Source organism: Chlorocebus sabaeus, chromosome 10 (genome assembly GCF_047675955.1).
Source record: "Chlorocebus sabaeus isolate Y175 chromosome 10, mChlSab1.0.hap1, whole genome shotgun sequence".
Lineage (NCBI taxonomy): Eukaryota > Metazoa > Chordata > Mammalia > Primates > Cercopithecidae > Chlorocebus > Chlorocebus sabaeus.
The window spans coordinates 65,178,080-65,195,528 of NC_132913.1; the positions used below are offsets into that span (position 1 = coordinate 65,178,080).

General features: G+C 38.4%; 1 protein-coding gene across 1 annotated transcript in view; it reads right to left on the reverse strand.

The window, feature by feature from the left end:
* Window positions 1-17,449, reverse strand: part of PDE11A (phosphodiesterase 11A) — a 455,494-nt gene that overhangs the window by 272,110 nt on the left and 165,935 nt on the right. The window contains exons 3-4 of the mRNA XM_073019839.1: window positions 11,385-11,474; window positions 4,343-4,483 (exon numbers count right to left, since the gene is read on the reverse strand). Of these exons, the coding sequence (XP_072875940.1) occupies window positions 4,343-4,483; window positions 11,385-11,474 (231 nt within the window). The remainder of the gene's footprint in view (window positions 1-4,342; window positions 4,484-11,384; window positions 11,475-17,449) is intronic.

Consider the following 17,449-nt stretch of genomic DNA (forward strand, 5'->3'; position numbering starts at 1 on the left):
GCTTTATTATACAAGCAATAGACAATTACCAATGTTTTGAATCATATGAGAGGCCAGTGCATGTTTAAAAAGAAGCGGTAATTGATTGAAAAGAAGAGTGCCCTGTTTGCAAGCAAGAAATGAGTCAGAGGAAAAATGTCCTAGTGAGAAATCAGTAAAGACAGAGTGAAGAAGGTGGTAGAAGGAGTGAGAAGGAAGGGCTAGAAATGATGTTTCAAGGTAGAAGCAACAGATCATAGACACAAGTGAATGTAGAATAGTGAGAATGACTAGGAAACTATTCTATGGATTTTAGCTTGAGTTACTTACTACATGGTGATGATTCTATTGTCTAAAATAGGAAATATCAGAGGTGGAGAAGATTTGGGATGGGATGTAATGGAGATAGCCAGTGGGGTTAGGGATTCAGTAGTTGGAGATTTTTATATATATGCATATGTATGTATATTTAACATATAAATGATTAATGATGTGAGTTGATTTACTATATGCAGTTAATAAAATGAGTTAATATGTATGAACACGTAATATGATACATTAATGATGTGTGTGTCTGTGTATATATATATATAGTAGTATATATGCAAATTTTTTCAGTTAATAGAATTGGCCCTCTTTATCCATGGGTTCTGCATCCACAACCAAATGCAGGTCGAAAATACAGCATTCAGGGCAATGTGAAACCCGCAGATACAGAGGGCTGACTTTTCTTATCTGTGGGTTCTGCAGGACTGACTGCTGGACTTGAGTGTGCATAGATTTTGGTATCCATGCACTGTCCTGGAAACAATACCCCACAGATACTGAGGGATGACTGTGTGTATAACAATAATAGTTTGGGTTATCATCAGAGGAGTTTTTTTAATACTCTCCATTTTGCACACTAGAAAAACACTTGGAGCAAAAATCAAACTGAATTTAAGTGGGCTTATTTACAGGGAGAAGGAAAATCAAAGAAGGAAAGGTAGGGAAATGGAAAGTAAGTGATATAAAAAGGAAAGGCTGAAGCAATTTTTACAACTCACTTGAGAAGGAGGGCATTGAATTACAGACTGCCCCCAGAACAATCGGAGGATGCTCACCCCATCTCTTTCCCTTGAGTATAGGATTCAGGAAGACCATCTAGTTCACTGGCTTAATTGTGTGTATATTTATGAAAGGACCAAAGAGCTAAGGAGGATATAAGAAAACAAGTGTGCCTAGCTAGTTTATGCTTCACAGTTTTGTAAAGAAACTCCAGACACTAACCAGGTATTTATAAGCTTAGTTAGAAAGTACTTTGTAGAGTTCTGAACAATGAAATAGCTGCCAGCCATCAGGATGATCGATGAGAAGAGAATACTTGTAAAAACTAGGACTTGAGACAGTGCCTTAGGACATAAGATTAAAATGTCTACATTCACTTTCCTTGACTACACACAAAAAGAAATAGAAATAATAGTAAATGCCTGAGCTGGAAAGAACTACGAGAAGTGACAGGAATTGCTTAGACAGGTTCATAGGATGGAATAACAGTAAGCTGGGAATATTCAGTTCAAGGAGTTAAATAGTTCCTAATGTTAACAGCAGCAGCCAGCTATGGAGCAATCTTTCTTTCTTCCCAGTCTAATGGAAAATACCATTGACAAAGTCACTTAAAATCAATGGACTGAAACACTTAAGAGAAGCAAAAGGGAGCAAAATATTAATTTTGTCAGGAGAAAGGGCTAGAACGGCATTTCTCACTTCTATTTTTGGCATCCATTCAGTAAACTGAACAGTTTACATCTGAGTGCCCAGCTTAAAGACCATGAATGCAGTTTCTAAACACAGAGTTAAGATCTTGGTGAATCAAGGCTTCTACAACCAGAATTAATTTTTTCTCCCTGATTCCCTTCAAATATAGAGGCCATAAAACATAAATTTGCAATAAGCAGTTTTTTTTGAGTATTAGAATCACAAAACACAAATAGAACTTTTGTTTTCAGGAATTATCCTAATAAAATAGAAATAAAACTTATTTTTGGAGGGAGAAACTTTTATTTTCCTGAAATGATATTGTTTTGTTTTCTAACTATAAAAGTATATAGAATGTCAGTAGAGATGGTGCTACAAGTTCATGCTTTTACACATCTGATCTCTTCCAAAAGCAGAGCAAAGACTGATAAAACACAGAGGAAATCAGAAAGACATTTAGAGATTGAAAGGAAGAGGGAAGAAAAGGAGAGGGGTAGGGAGGAGAAGGGAAAGAAGGGAAAAGATCTCTAAAGTCACAACCCTGAAGACATGTAGGCCTGTTGAACTCCAAGTCCAGAAACAGGCTGGCAACGATCGTCGGAATTTCAGTTCCTGCTGGGGCGTGGGGAACAGGTGACCCAGCTTCACCCCAAGAAACTAAACCAAGCTGCCTCCAGCTTGGTGTAATATTACTACATAGCAGGAAATCTGAGCCACCAGAATAGGTCCTGGTTCTTGACTGGGGTCAGGGAGCTGGGCAAACTATTAGACAGGTAGCAAAGAGGGCAAGAGAGAAAGAAAGAAAGCAATGGCACGAGCAAACAAACAAAAACACTCTCCCATCAAAATCAGCTGCAATCCCCAATTCAAAAACACATAATTAATACTAACAACTAAATCAACAACCCACATAATTGGACAAAAAATATTGGGGAATCTGTTAAGCTAAAAATTTGAACACACCTGTCATCAGGGACTGATAGATGAATAATAGAAAAGCATTAAGAATATAGATGACTTGGACGACATTTCATTCTTGATTAACGGGGTCTTAGGAAACATCAGCTGGATAAGCCCTTCAAAAAAAAAAAAAAAAAAAGATTTTCCTCAGCTGGGTGCGGTGGCTCATGCCTGTAATCCCAACACTTTGGGAGGCCAAAGTGGAAGTATTGCTTGAGCACAGTGGTTCAAGACCAGCTTGGGCAACTAGTGGAACCTCATTTCTACAGTCAGGCAGTGGAGGTGACTGGCAAGTCACGCAACTCTCTGAGCCTTATTTCCTCATCTATAAAATTATTATGGGTGATAATAACACCTACCGTATAAGATGAGGATTAAATGAATGCAAATGTTTCACAAAGTTTCCGAAGCACTCCATAAGTATGGGCTATTGGAGTGTGTGTGTGTGCATGTTCTCCCAAGGTTCAGTTGAGATTTATACAGTCACAGGATACTTTCCAGGCTATTGTTTGTGTAAACCACACTGACTGAAACAGAAATAACCCCAATCTCTGCTAAAATCTGGGGAAACACTCCTAAACATTTTAGACGTAGATTTTAAAAGAAACTCATTATTGTGAGTCTTACAATACTTATTATTAAATCTCCAAAATTTACCCTAAGGTTCTTATTCTTTGCGGAAAATAAACCTAAAGGCAAAGGGAATAATCTTTTGTAAGTAAAGTGTGGCAAAATAACATTCTGTCAGGTATTAAAGCAACTCTTAATTGCTAGACAATTCCTGATCTTTGAAGCAAGTTCTCAGCAAAGATATTAAATTGCTGCCAAGGGTTTAGACATTTAGCTTTCAAGAATTTAGATTGATGATGATTATTATTTCAATATTGTTGCTTATCTACCCAGCAGATTTCCCCCTGAAAGCCAAAGGGCTTAATAAAACCAGAAAGCTGGCCACAAATTGCCACGGTGAGGCAGCCCTAAGGCCCTGAATGAGATGCTTCCTTCTGGAGTGGCAGGAACCCCTGCAGGGAAGTGAACAGCGGCCCTCTTCACCTGGTAAGGCTACTCTGTGCCAGAATTCACAGGTTCACAGCAGCTGTGAAAGAACCTGGAAGCCTCCACGGGACAAACCTGCTGCAGGGAACAGCCCAACAACGACTGGTCATTCCATTCTGTTCAAGTCCAGTTTGTCTGGGTTCCAAGAGCTAAGGGTACTGAATCTCCACTCATTTGTTTGCTTCCTCCTTGCCTTACGAAGGCCATGGAGCATTGTCTGGACTGAAATCCACCCCCAGAAATGCTGAAGGCATTACCCTTCATAGGTAAATAAAATGTGAGACAGACACTTGAGTTTATCTTCTAATGGAGCTGTGTGAGGTTGGGCAAATCACTGAACCCCTGAGTTCCTTCATCTGCAATTACAAAGGCCTGGGACAGATCTAGAAAGTCCCTGTCAGCTTAAAGTCTATGTTTCTAAGTTGACTGAAAAATGAGAATGAAATACACATAAAGAAAATAAAAAACTCTTGTTTTATGAAAAGTTGCCTCATGGTTGAAGAGTCAGGAAGAGAGTGATTCAAGTCAATTTCACAAGTTTAAATACAAATAAACTCAACTTTATTCCATTCACACAGTCTTCAACTTTAAAAGATAAAAGATAACTTACTGGTGATTCGATGTCCTCGAGGAGTAAAACAGAACAGCGTTCACATTTCAGCAGAGTTTGGGCCCGATGCATTATTTTCTTGACAATTTTCTCCAGGTCAGTTTGTTCTTCAAAGAGGTCATTAACCACCTCTAGCAAAGCCTAGAAAAGATGAAATAGATGTATTTAGGTGGACGTAAAACTGAAAAAAAGTTGGTTTTTTTTTTCTTAAAATTTAATTTAGTCTTTGCTTTAATAAAATATAATAAATATTTTTGTGTAGCTAATTTTAAAAACTTTTATGATTGTTTTGACGTATTTTTATCACTCAATTTTAGAATACATGCTTAAACTGCAAAATACAACTTGAGAATAGAGCTAGTTCTTGTAACAGGTGTGAAAATAAGTAACTCAAAACCTAAGCTATTGGAACTCTAGATTATTTTGAGTCTTAAAGGATGATGATTATAGGGGTCACTTGAGAGGCAGGTGTAACCAAGGCAACTATAACCCTTGTTTCTCTGACTATAGATTAGCCTTCTTCCTTACCAACATTGTTTTGTAAAATGTTGAAAATTACTAAAGAGCACCAGAGAAGACCCCTTCCCTCTTCACTGCTGATCTTCATTACAGATTAACTTCCCTCTTCTCCTCTCACACAAGGACTCCATGGCCATCACATTGCCTTAAGATGGAATGTTAAATATACTCTTTTAAATTGGAAAGAAAATGAAAACCAGCTATAAAGAAAACAAGTTGTATAGAAAAGAAAACAAACTGTAACTAATTATATTGTTATAACTCATACACCAGCCTTGTATAGAAAATGCTGAAATCCTATTAAATTTCTTTGCTTTGTGCCTGTAGAAGCAAGAGTCTAGCTTTTAACTTTGGAACATTTACCCTATTTCTCTGGAGTCTGCATCTCCTGGATTGGCCATTCCCAGCTTTTCACTTTAATAAACTCTTTAAAACTAAATTCTGATTATTAATATTTCAGTTTGACACAGGGATCATATAACCGTTAGCTATAGGCATTTCTTCTCTCCTATAGTAATTTTTATGCAATACAACTAGGTACAAACCCAGTATTTTGGCTGGGACAGTGGCTCATGCCTGTAATCCCAGCACTTTGGGAGGCTGAGGCAGGTGGATCACCAGGTCAGGAGTTTGAGACCAGGCTGGCTAATATGGTGAAACCCCGTCTCTACTAAAAATACAAAAAAATTAGCCAGGCGTGGCGGCATGTGCCTATGGTCCCAGCTACTCTGGAGGCTGAGGCAGGAGAATCGCTTGAACCCAGGGAGCAGAGGTTGCAGTGAGCCGAGATCACACCACTGCATTCCAGTCTGGACAACAGAGTGAGACCCTTTCTCAAAAACAAACAAACAAACAAAAAACAAAAACAAAAAAACCCAACATTTTATAAATAATGAATACCTCTAAAGCACATTAATTTCCAAAAATTACAAAGCAGCTCTTCCTCACTATCAGGAAGAAACAGATTCTTGGTCAAACTTCAGACTTTTTCACTAATACACATCCCTTATATAACTCTGAAAGAATTAGAGAGGTGAATGCTAATTAAGGTTCAGATTCTTAAAAATATATATATATATAATATATGTAATTTACATTTAGTCTTTGCTAAATATAAATATATAAATTACATATATAATACAAATATATAATATATACACATCCTTCATGTATAAAATATATATACCCTCCATATATATAAATAAATGTATATGTACACACATACATATATACCCTCCTTAATTCCTCTACACAAGAGGACATACTGCTTTATCCCAAACTGTCCAGGAGAACATTTAGATATTTATATATCAGGAAAGAAACACTTTAATTTTTTTTTAAACAGAAGAATGAAAAGTACACGACTTAGAAAAAAATCTGAAGCTCTAACTTGAAAACTGTGTACTTATTTAAAAATTAAATTGTAGTAACCTGTGATTTTCTCCAGCTAAGAAATTAGCTGCAATTTTTTTTTTTTTTTTTTTTTTTTTGCGTTGAAATAATGTTTGTTTGCTCAGGTCGGGTATGCATTTGTGAAAAATAAAAAATAAAAATAAATAATATTTGCTTGGAATTTTTAATGGCATGGATGTTTCCAGAGATTTAAGAATAGAAGGTTATGTACACGTGGTAGATATTATGTTTCTCTCAGAGAGCAGTCAGAAAATTATACAGACAGCGAATTGCCCAGAGGGCACTTGATTCAATAGAATGTAGAAAGAGGTGCAATCTCAAGTCTAATCTCTCACAAAAGGATTTCATGAATTGTCAAATTCACATCTATTCATCATGGCGCTAATCATCATCTCAGGGACATGACTAATTTTCAACTTCAATAATGAATTTGATTTGTCCTGAAACCACTGAAACGTGAAAATTTCTTCTCTGAATCTATTCAGGTAAAAAAGCATTTGAGTAGCTGGGCGTGGAGGCTCATGCCAATAATTCCAGCACTTTGGGAAGCCAAGGCAGGTAGATCACATGAGGCCAGGAGTTCTAGAGCAGACTGGGCAACATGGTGAAACCCCGTCTCTACTAAAAATACAAAAAAATTAGCCAGGTGTGGTAGTGCACACCTGTAGTCCCAGCTACTCAGGAGGTTGAGGCAGGAGAATCACTTGAACCTGGGAGGCAGAAGTTGCAGTGAGCCGAGATCACGCCACTGCACTCCAGCCTGGGTGACAGAGTGAGACTCCACCTCAAAAAAAAAAAAAAAAAGGCATTTGAATGAGTTAGGAAAAACATGAAATAAGTCCAGTTCACTGAGCAACTGAAAGAGGACCAAATATCCTAGGTAGGGTTATTGAAACCACCATTGCAAAATTATCGCTGGGCTGACCTAACCAGCTCCATTTTTCTTCTAATCTCCAAACTGTCCTTGTTTATTTCTGGGCATAGGCTGAATTAACTTTGGGAGGAACAGAGTTTATAGTTTATTGTTTAAAACAAAGATGATAATAGCCCTTTCCCAAAACAAACCTCTTTCTTCTCTGGGGACTAGAATGCCTTTGTAGGACTAACAAATTAGCCACAAAATCAGAAATTATGGCTTAGGAGTCATACAGCTGACTTTTCCTAAACTGCTCCTCAGATCAGTGCTTCAGATATTTTGTAGACCCTGCACCTGATGGATCAGCTGGCACCACCCAGATCGATAAACTGGCTCATCTGATCTTGTGACCTTCCCGACCCAGGAGCTAACTCAGGGCAAGAGGACAGTTTCAATTCTCTATGAGTTCATCTCCAACCCAACCAATCAGCATTCCCTACTCACTGGCCTTCCCCCACCCACCAAATTATCCTTAAAAACTCTGATCTAGGGAGACTGATTTGAGTAATAATAAAACTCTGGTCTCTGACACAGCCAACTCGGTGAATTAACCTTTCTCTATTGCAATTTCCCTGCCTTGAGAAATTGGCTTTGTCTAGGCAGTGGGCAAAGTGAACCCACTGGGTGGTTACATTATCTCTAAAGAAAGACTGAACAGAGCTAAGGACCATATTGCTCCATGATCCCAAAGCAAACAGGAACAACAAAAGGTGAAAAAACTTTTAAGTGAATCTTGCTATTTGGCATTTGGACAGCAAATCTCTGTAAGGGGTCAATGCACAATAATTTCATGTTCAGATATTAAAAATCAGAATTTTCTGAGTAATTACAAGCAAAATGCCCTGTTATTAATGGGGAAAACATTATTTCTTTAATCATCTAGACTATTTCTTCAGATGGATCATATTAACTGAACAATTATTTAACTTTTCAATTTGTTGTGATTGCATGGAGAGAGCCTCTGGGATCCATATACAAGAACATTCACCTCAGAGGAAAAACTAATTGTGCCTTGAGTCTTGCACTCACAAATCACATTATAGTAATTTTATTGTTTCTAATTTAAAATTGCTGCTTTATTAACGAGTGATGAAAGTTTTACAAATAACAATGCAGACTAGCTCCAGGATAGGAGAAAAAGAGAAGAAAATCTGGGATATCTGTCAGGCCTCTTAGCCCAAGCTAAGCCATCATAGCCCCCTGTGACCTGCACGTATACATCCAGATGGCCTGAAGCAACTGAAGATCCACAAAAGAAGTGAAAATAGCCTTAACTGATGACATTCCACCATTGTGATTTGTTCCTGTCCTACCCTAACTGATACGATATAGTCTCCCCCAACCTTAAGAAGGTACTTTGTAATATTCTCCACCACCCTTAAGAATGTACTTTGTACGCCTATCCCAAACTTGTAAGAACTAATGATAATCCCATCACCCTTTCCTGACTCCTTTTTCAGACTCAGCCCGCCTGTACCCAGGTGAAATAAACAGCCTTATTGCTCATACAAAGCCTGTTGGTATACTCTCGTCACATGGACTCACGTGATAATATCCAATTCAACAGATAATGGAAACATTTTACACAGTTGAATAGGTCCTGCTTCTTGATGCCAACTTGCCTTCCAGGAAATGAGTATCTGCTTTTTGTCCTTCCTTCTAGTGACCTTCTTTGGCTCCTGGGCATGTCCTTGGAGCTTTCCATTCTCTCATCTACATATCCATCCCTAAATTAACCCAGCTAGATCTCTGGCTTTAAATAGCCTCTATATGCTGCCGGTTCCCAAATCTCAATCTCCAGTCCTGACATCTCCCCAGAACTTTAGACTCCTGTATCGAACCGTTTACTTGCCAGCTGTGCCAGCCACAAGTCTCTTTCACTCATTTCCCATATCAGTAAGCCCCATAGATTTCACCAATTTTGGAGGAAGTCTGTCACTTCTCACTGCCCTAGTCCCAGCCATATTATTTTTTGACTTCAATACAGTTCTTTCCTAAGTTTTCTCACTGCTTCAGCCTTCTCCCTCCCTCCCCAGCCAGTTTATCGTCTCCAGGGAGGCCAGAGCGAGCTCTACTAAAAGTAAATCAGACTCAGCTCAAAATCGTCTAATGGCTTTCCATTGCACTCAGAATGAAAGCCAAAGCCCTTGCCATGCCCACAGGCTTTTCTACCATCTGGCCTGCCTCCACATCCTCATTTTATTTTTTTTCCCTTTCACTCCCCCCTTTCTCTCAGCTCTCTGAACACACTGACCAAGCTTTCTCCTGACCCAAGTCCTTTGTACTTGGTATTTCCACGGCCAGAAATGCTCTCCCCAGACCTTCATGTGGCTTTGCTCCTTCATTTGATTTAACTTTCTGCTTATAGATCATCTCCTTATAGAGACCTTTTTGATCACCCTCTAAAATAAACGTCCTCCCAACCCAACCTTCCTCAACCCTTTATCCCTTTATCTCACTTTATTTTTCCTTGCAGTATTTATCGCTACCTATACTATGCAATTTTAAAAATGTGTTTTCTTATCTATTATCTATTGTTCTCATGAATAGTAAGTTCCATAAGGGCGGGGATTTGGATAGACAGCCTGTGAAAGGGAACTACACGATCAATACTTGTTGAATGAATAAATTAATTGTGCCATACACAAGAATGTAAAGATTAATCATACATGAAGCTTCCCTTAAGGAGTTCAAAATGTAGTTGGAGAGGTGGGACCTCCTTAAATATATAATACAGTGTGATAAGTATTCATAATAGAATAGTGGTAGTAGATACAAGGCAAAACCATAAGTGTAGAAAGGAAGATTAATCAGAAGGCTGAGCTGGGTCCTGAAGAATGTGTGAGGCAGATGGTGTGGTTGGAAGGAGTGGGATTGACATGAGGCATTGAAGGCAGAGGCACGAATATGGTTAAAGGTATGATCAAATGAAACAGATTGTTTGCTGGAAATTGGGGACTATATTGCTGGAGTGCCAGATGAAAGCAGCAGCATGGTAAGACATGGGGCTAAAGACGAAAAGAAGATTAAATCAGAGAAAAGATGTGGTATGCCATGCTAAGGACCATGGCTGTATTAGTCAACTCTGTTCATCTGTTTACTGATAAAAAAATATCCATAAAGCATAATAATTAGCAAATGAAATTTTAATCAACTTGATGCCCAGATTAATTAAGGGTTTCAAACCCTTTTGAACATCATTTTGTTAAATATATTTCTAAGTTGTTACAGTAATCTTCCTATATTTAAAATTAGAATGAGTATAATATAATTTAATCTCTATTTGATAATTTAGCATTTTTTGAGTACTAGACTTTGCCTTTTTTGCAACTTAAATCTGTAGCTCCTGAAGGTATAAGAGATCTCTCTAAGTGTTTCTTTATAATACTATAAAATAGTCTTTGCATTATTGTTCCAAGTATCTAGTGAGGGGCACTTTCAGAAACCCTTTCAATTCAAAAATTGTTTCAATCCAAAAATTGTTTCAATTCAAAAATAAAATTTGGGAAGTGGGGGTAAGATCATGTTTGTAACATAACTTGCTTCTTAAAGGAACTTAGTTGTAAAAGCATCACCAACTTGTGTTATTGCTTCAAAGCCATAAATAAGCAAGGATTTATCTGCGGCCTTGCAGTATAGATGTGATATTCATTTTCTTTTTTTTTTTTGAGATGGAGTCTCACTCTGTCACCTAGGCTGGAGTGCAGTGGCGCAATCTCCACTCACTGTGACCTCCACCTCCCGGGTTCAAGCGATTATCCTGCCTCAGCCTCCCGAGTAGCTGGGACTACAGGCACCCGCCACCACGCCCGGCTAATTTTTGTATTTTCAGTAGAGACAAGGTTTCACTATGTGGGCTAGGCTGGTCTTGAACTCCCGACCTTGTGATCTGCCCGCCTCAGCCTCCCAAAGTGCTGGGATTACAGGCATAAGCAATTGTGCCCAGCCAATTTCATTTTTTAAAAGAAGCTTGTACCCCTTCCCCCAAATAACAACAGATAATTTGTATCCACTTCCATTCAGGCTTATTGCTTAAAGTGTATCTTCAACCACAGCCTTGCAGAATTATACAAATAAAAAAAGATTCCTGTACTATTCAAAGATGATTCATTGGCTGTTTTTAAAAGACATAATGACTTACAGAAACTAGAAAGAGAGTATTGAGGAGTGTCAACAATGTTTTTATTTACTCACTCTGCTTCTTTCATATTCTTTCCTTGAGGCAGCAAAGAGCTGAGCGTTAGATATGGCGATTCCACAAAACGGAAGATACATCTGCATAACCTGGGACAAAGAGAGCAGTAAGAACATTAAAACATAAAAACACTGCTACATCCTTCGCTAAATTCCACACTTCCTCTATATGCCTGATTATAATACTTTATTTGCATCTACAGAGATTGAGTACAGAGAGTTGTTGATACTAGTATTTTAACTTCAGAATGAATATTTTTCAAAGTTAACTAAAAGATGTTGTAAATCAGTCTTTAACTAGAGAATTCACATCTATGAAGACATAAAGTGAAGCAACAGATTATGAGGGCTGTGACATAGGAACTGTGCCTAAAGCAGCTTGTATTGCTTCTTGGATAAAAGAAGGATAAATAAGTAAACAAACTGTGATACACCTGGAATTTAAGGCATGTGCCCATACTCACATTTGGAGGTAGGCAGGATATAAGTCAATTCTTTTGTTGGCATATGGCATATACCATATGTATATGGCACACAATTCACATCTGTAGCAGGGGTTTCAGCTTGATTCTAGACCTATCCGCTACCAGGTTTAAACATGCCTGTCAGGATGGGCCCAGTGGGGTCAGCAGGCCTGGCAGCCTTCTGTAAAAGAGCTCTAATTGTGTCTGCCACTGGGTAGACATAACTGGACACAAATCATACTGGTGGGATGCTTCCGCAGAAGCCTGATTAGGAAAGGCTGGGAGCCTGTGATGGAGAAGTCCTCCTATGGGCAGAAACACCTAGCCGTGATAGGCCTACTCCTAACAAAGACTTTCTTATCATGGAGGTTTAGGCATAGGGATTTTTACTACTGTATTGCACTCTCAAGAAATTCATCTCCAAAGTCTCTGATTCAAGAGAGATAGAATGCTCCAAGTAAAAACTGAAAGAACTATTTCCATAAATGCTTCACAATGTAGATGAAACAAGTGACATACTTGGGACTTCTCTAAAGCAAGAGGGAAAAAGCATGTTTATATCATAGTCTCTCTATGTCTCTCTTTCTGTCTCTCTCTGTCTCTCTCTCACACACACGCACGCACGCACACACACACAATGGTGCCCTAGGAAAGAGGTACAAAGCCCTGGCAAAATAGAACAATTCCTGCTGTATCCAGCAGAGGGCAGTGCAGTGCCCGCTGTGGGTGAGGGATGACGGCAGCCTCACCAACTCAGGAAGCATTTGTGAAGCACCCGGGACATCCAGAACAGAATCACCTGGAGTGCAAGGTAATTACGCAGAGGACTTGAGGTGCACAAAAGATGAAGGGCAATTCACATTCCCTATCACTGAATGGCCTATTAAAATCTTTCTTTGGTTACCTGGGCATAACCAACTCTGACCTACAGTCCTGGAAAGAATTTCAGAGCCATATAAAAACTAAAGCTATGACTTCATTTTTAAAGAAGATAGAGAAACAATGGGATCAGAATTAAGAAGAGGTACAAAAATAAATGATTTTTGCAGATGTTTTTGGGATAAATTCCTTTTCTGGATTTTCACATATTGCCTTCTGGAACTAGATGTTATTTCTGTTACCCCCTACTTTCCCCTTTCTTGCTACTCCCCCTCATGCCTTAGAAAGTTTGCCCATAAACCAAGATAAAGCTATTGGCATAAAGCTGCCAGATATTCCATTAGAATTTCCCTGCCTCTAGGCAGAATGGGACCACTTTCAATATCACCTACACATACAGCAAGCACTTTCCTTGTAGTTTTCTGGAGGTTTTGTTTTTGGCTCTTTGTTTTTTTCTGCCATGGAGACAGTGACTACAGCGGGGATAAAAGCAAGGAGGAGATGTGGGTTACTTATTTTAACTTTCCACTACTTATTTGTTTTATTTATTTTTGCCTTCAGGGGACAAATTTAAGGTGGTTGGTAAGTCAAGCAAGTAAGAGGGGAGTGACCAAATGAACATGTGAAATGTTTTCTAATATATCACAGGCTTGCTTCACTTCATTTGTAATTCCAATATTTGCTGAGTTCCAGGTATTATGTGAAATTAAAAAGAATCTGAATTTTAAATCAAATAATCTTTGTTATTTTTACAGTTTTGCTGTATGAAATGCAACAAATCACATAAGCTCTTGAACCTTTTTCTTACCTATAAATGCCAGGTTTATGGTCTTTTTTGGTTATAATCTTTGGTGATTCAAATAATGTGAAACATCATTGAGCTGCAATATTCTATTTACTAGAGAAAACAAAGAATTCAGTAAACATACCTGTACCTTATTCAAGAAAAAATAATTTATAATAGTAATTGACATTGGCTAAGCCCTTCTGTCAACATGTCAGGCATGATGCTGTGTCAGGGATGATGTTAAGCATTGTATATGCACTATATCTGTTTTATATTCACTTATGTTTTACCATTAATCCCAGTTTGCAGATGAGAAAACTAAGGCTTTAAGAACTTACCCAAAGTTCTTGGGAGATAATTCTCTATGGATATTTTGTGTTTCTGCACATGTGGCAAAGAGAAGCACTGGCTGTATCTTTTGGGAATGCTTATACAACCAACAGCCTTGGAAGACAGAGATACTGTCTCCTTTCAGAGCAAAGAACAGAAGTGTTTACTATCCAGTATAATAAAGACAATATCTCCCTCTAGACAGAGGTCAGGCAGGCTCACTGTTCATTATAAAAGATTTGGGTTGCTGACATTTGAGGTTCCTCTGCTGTCATGCAATCTACTATATGTGCTATTACTGCGGTCAGGGAACCAGCAAAAATGCTGATGCTCAAACTATTGCTATTGTTGTGAGTAATACACTGATCCAGGAGTCTCATGTCTTCGGTCAGCATCCATAAGACTGTGGCAGACTAACTTGCTAGCCTTCATGTACAGTATAGTAAAATCAGACCCTTTACAAATCTTAATGTTGTCACCTAGATAGTAAATGGTGAAGCTGAATATAGAATCCAAGCGGCCTAACCCTAGGATCTACCTTCTTTTTTTTTTTTTTTTTTTTTTTTTGTTAAAATTATTCTCTTTTATTGGTATTGTTTTTTATATACTTTAAGTTCTAGGGTACATGTGCATAACGTGCAGGTTTGTTACATATGTATACTTGTGCCATGTTGGTGTGCTGCACCCATCAACTCGTCAGCACCCATCAACTCCTCATTTACATCAGGTATAACTCCCAATGTAATGCCTCCCCCCCCCCCCCATAATAGGCCCTGGTGTGTGATGTTCCCCTTCCCGAGTCCAAATGATCTCATTGTCCAGTTCCCACCTTTGAGTGAGAACATGCGGTATTTGGTTTTCTGTTCTTGTGATAGTTTGCTGAGAATGATGGTTTCCAGCTGCATCCATGTCCCTACAAAGGACACAAACTTATCCTTTTTTATGGCTGCATAGTATTCCATGGTGTATATGTGCCACATTTTCTTAATCCAATCTGTCACTGATGGACATTTGGGTTGATTCCAAGTCTTTGCTATCGTGAATAGTGCCGCAATAAACATACGTGTGCATGTGTCTTTATAGCAGCATGATTTATAATCCTTTGGGTATATACCCAGTAATGGGATGGCTGGGTCATATGGTACTTCTAGTTCTAGATCCTTGAGGAATCGCCACACTGTTTTCCATAACAGTTGAACTAGTTTACAATCCCACCAACAGTGTAAAAGTGTTCCTATTTCTCCACATCCTCTCCAGCACCTGTTGCTTCCTGACTTTTTAATGATCGCCATTCTAACTGGTGTGAGATGGTATCTCATTGTGGTTTTGATTTGCGTTTCTCTGATGGCCAGTGATGACAAGCATTTTTTCATGTGTCTGTTGGCCATATGCATGTCTTCTTTTGAGAAATGTCTGTTCATATCCCTTGCCCACTTTTTGATGGGGTTGTTTGTTTTTTTCTTGTAAATTTGTTTGAGTTCTTTGTAGGTTCTGGATATTAGCCCTTTGTCAGATGAGTAGATTGCAAAAATTTTCTCCCACTTTGTAGGTTGCCTGTTCATGCTGATGGTAGTTTCTTTTGCTGTGCAGAAGCTCTTTAGTTTAATTAGATCCCATTTGTCAATTTTGGCTTTTGTTGCCATTGCTTTTGGTGTTTTAGACATGAAGTCCTTGCCCATGTCTATATTACCTAGGTTTTCTTCTAGGGTTTTTATGGTATTAGGTCTAACATTTAAGTCTCTAATCCATCTTGAATTAATTTTCGTATAAGGAGTAAGGAAAGGATCCACTTTCAACTTTCTACTTATGGCTAGCCAATTTTCCCAGCACCATTTATTAAATAGGGAATATTTTCCCCATTTCTTGTTTTTCTCAGGTTTGTCAAAGATCAGATGGCTATAGATGTGTGGTATTATTTCTGAGGACTCTGTTCTGTTCCATTAGTCTATATCTCTGTTTTGGTACCAGTACCATGCTGTTTTGGTTACTGTAGCCTTGTAGTATAGTTTGAAGTCAGGTAGCGTGATGCCTCCAGCTTTGTTCTTTTGACTTAGAATTGTCTTGGCAATGCGGGCTCTTTTTTGGTTCCATATGAACTTTAAAGCAGTTTTTTCTGATTCTGTGAAGAAACTCATTGGTAGCTTGATGGGGATGGCATTGAATCTATAAATTACCTTGGGCAGTATGGCCATTTACATGATATTGATTCTTCCTATCCATGAGCATGGAATGTTCTTCCATTTGTTTGTGTCCTCTTTTATTTCACTGAGCAGTGGTTTGTAGTACTCCTTGAAGAGGTCCTTTACATCCCTTGTAAGTTGGATTCCTAGGTATTTTATTCTCTTTGAAGCAATTGTGAATGGAAGTTCATTCATGATTTGGCTCTCTGTTTGTCTGTTACTGGTGTATAAGAATGCCTGTGATTTTTGCACATTAATTTTGTATCCTGAGACTTTGCTGAAGTTGCTGATCAGCTTAAGGAGATTTTGGGCTGAGACAATGGGGTTTTCTAAATATACAATCATGTCATCTGCAAACAGGGACAATTTGACTTCTTCTTTTCCTAATTGGATATCCTTGATTTCTTTCTCTTGCCTGATTGCCCTGGCCAGAACTTCCAACACTATGTTGAATAGGAGTGGTGAGAGAGGGCATCCCTGTCTTGTGCCAGTTTTCAAAGGGAATGCTTCCAGTGTTTGCACATTCAGTATGATATTGGCTGTGGGTTTGTTATAAATAGCTCTTATTATTTTGAGACACGTTCCATCAATACCGAATTTATTGAGAGTTTTTAGCATGAAGGGCTGATGAATTTTGTCAAAGGCCTTTTCTGCATCTATTGAGATAATCATGTGCTTTTTGTCTTTGGTTCTGTTTATATGCTGGATTAAGTTTATTGATTTGCATATGTTGAACCAGCCTTGCATCCCAGGGATGAAGCCCACTTGATCATGGTGGATGAGCTTTTTGATGTGCTGCTGGATTCAGTTTGCCAATATTTTATTGAGGGTTTTTGCATTGATGTTCATCAGGGATATTGGTCTAAAATTCTCTTTTTTTGTTGTGTCTCTGCCAGGCTTTGGTATCAGGATGATGTTGGCCTCATCAAATGAGTTAGGGAGGATTCCCTCTTTTTCTATTGATTGGAATAGTTTCAGAAGGAATGGTACCAGCTCCTCCTTGTACCTCTGGTAGAATTCGGTTGTGAAACCATCTGGTCCTGGACTTTTTTTGCCTCAATTTCAGAGCCTGCTATTGGTCTATTCAGGGATTCAACTTTTCCTGGTTTAGTCTTGGGAGAGTGTAAGCAGGAAATTATCCATTTCTTCTAGATTTTCTAGTTTATTTGCATAGAGGTGTTTATAGTATTCTCTGATGGTAGTTTGTATTTCTGTGGGGTCAGTGGTGATATTCCCTTTATCATTTTTTATTGCATCTATTTGATTCTTCTCTCTTTTCTCCTTTATTAGTCTTGCTAGCAGTCTATCAATTTTATTGATCTTTTCAAAAAACCAACTCCTGGATTCATTGATTTTTTGGAGGGTTTTTTGTGTCTCTATCTCCTTCAGTTCTGCTCTGATCTTAGTTATTTCTTGCCTTCTGCT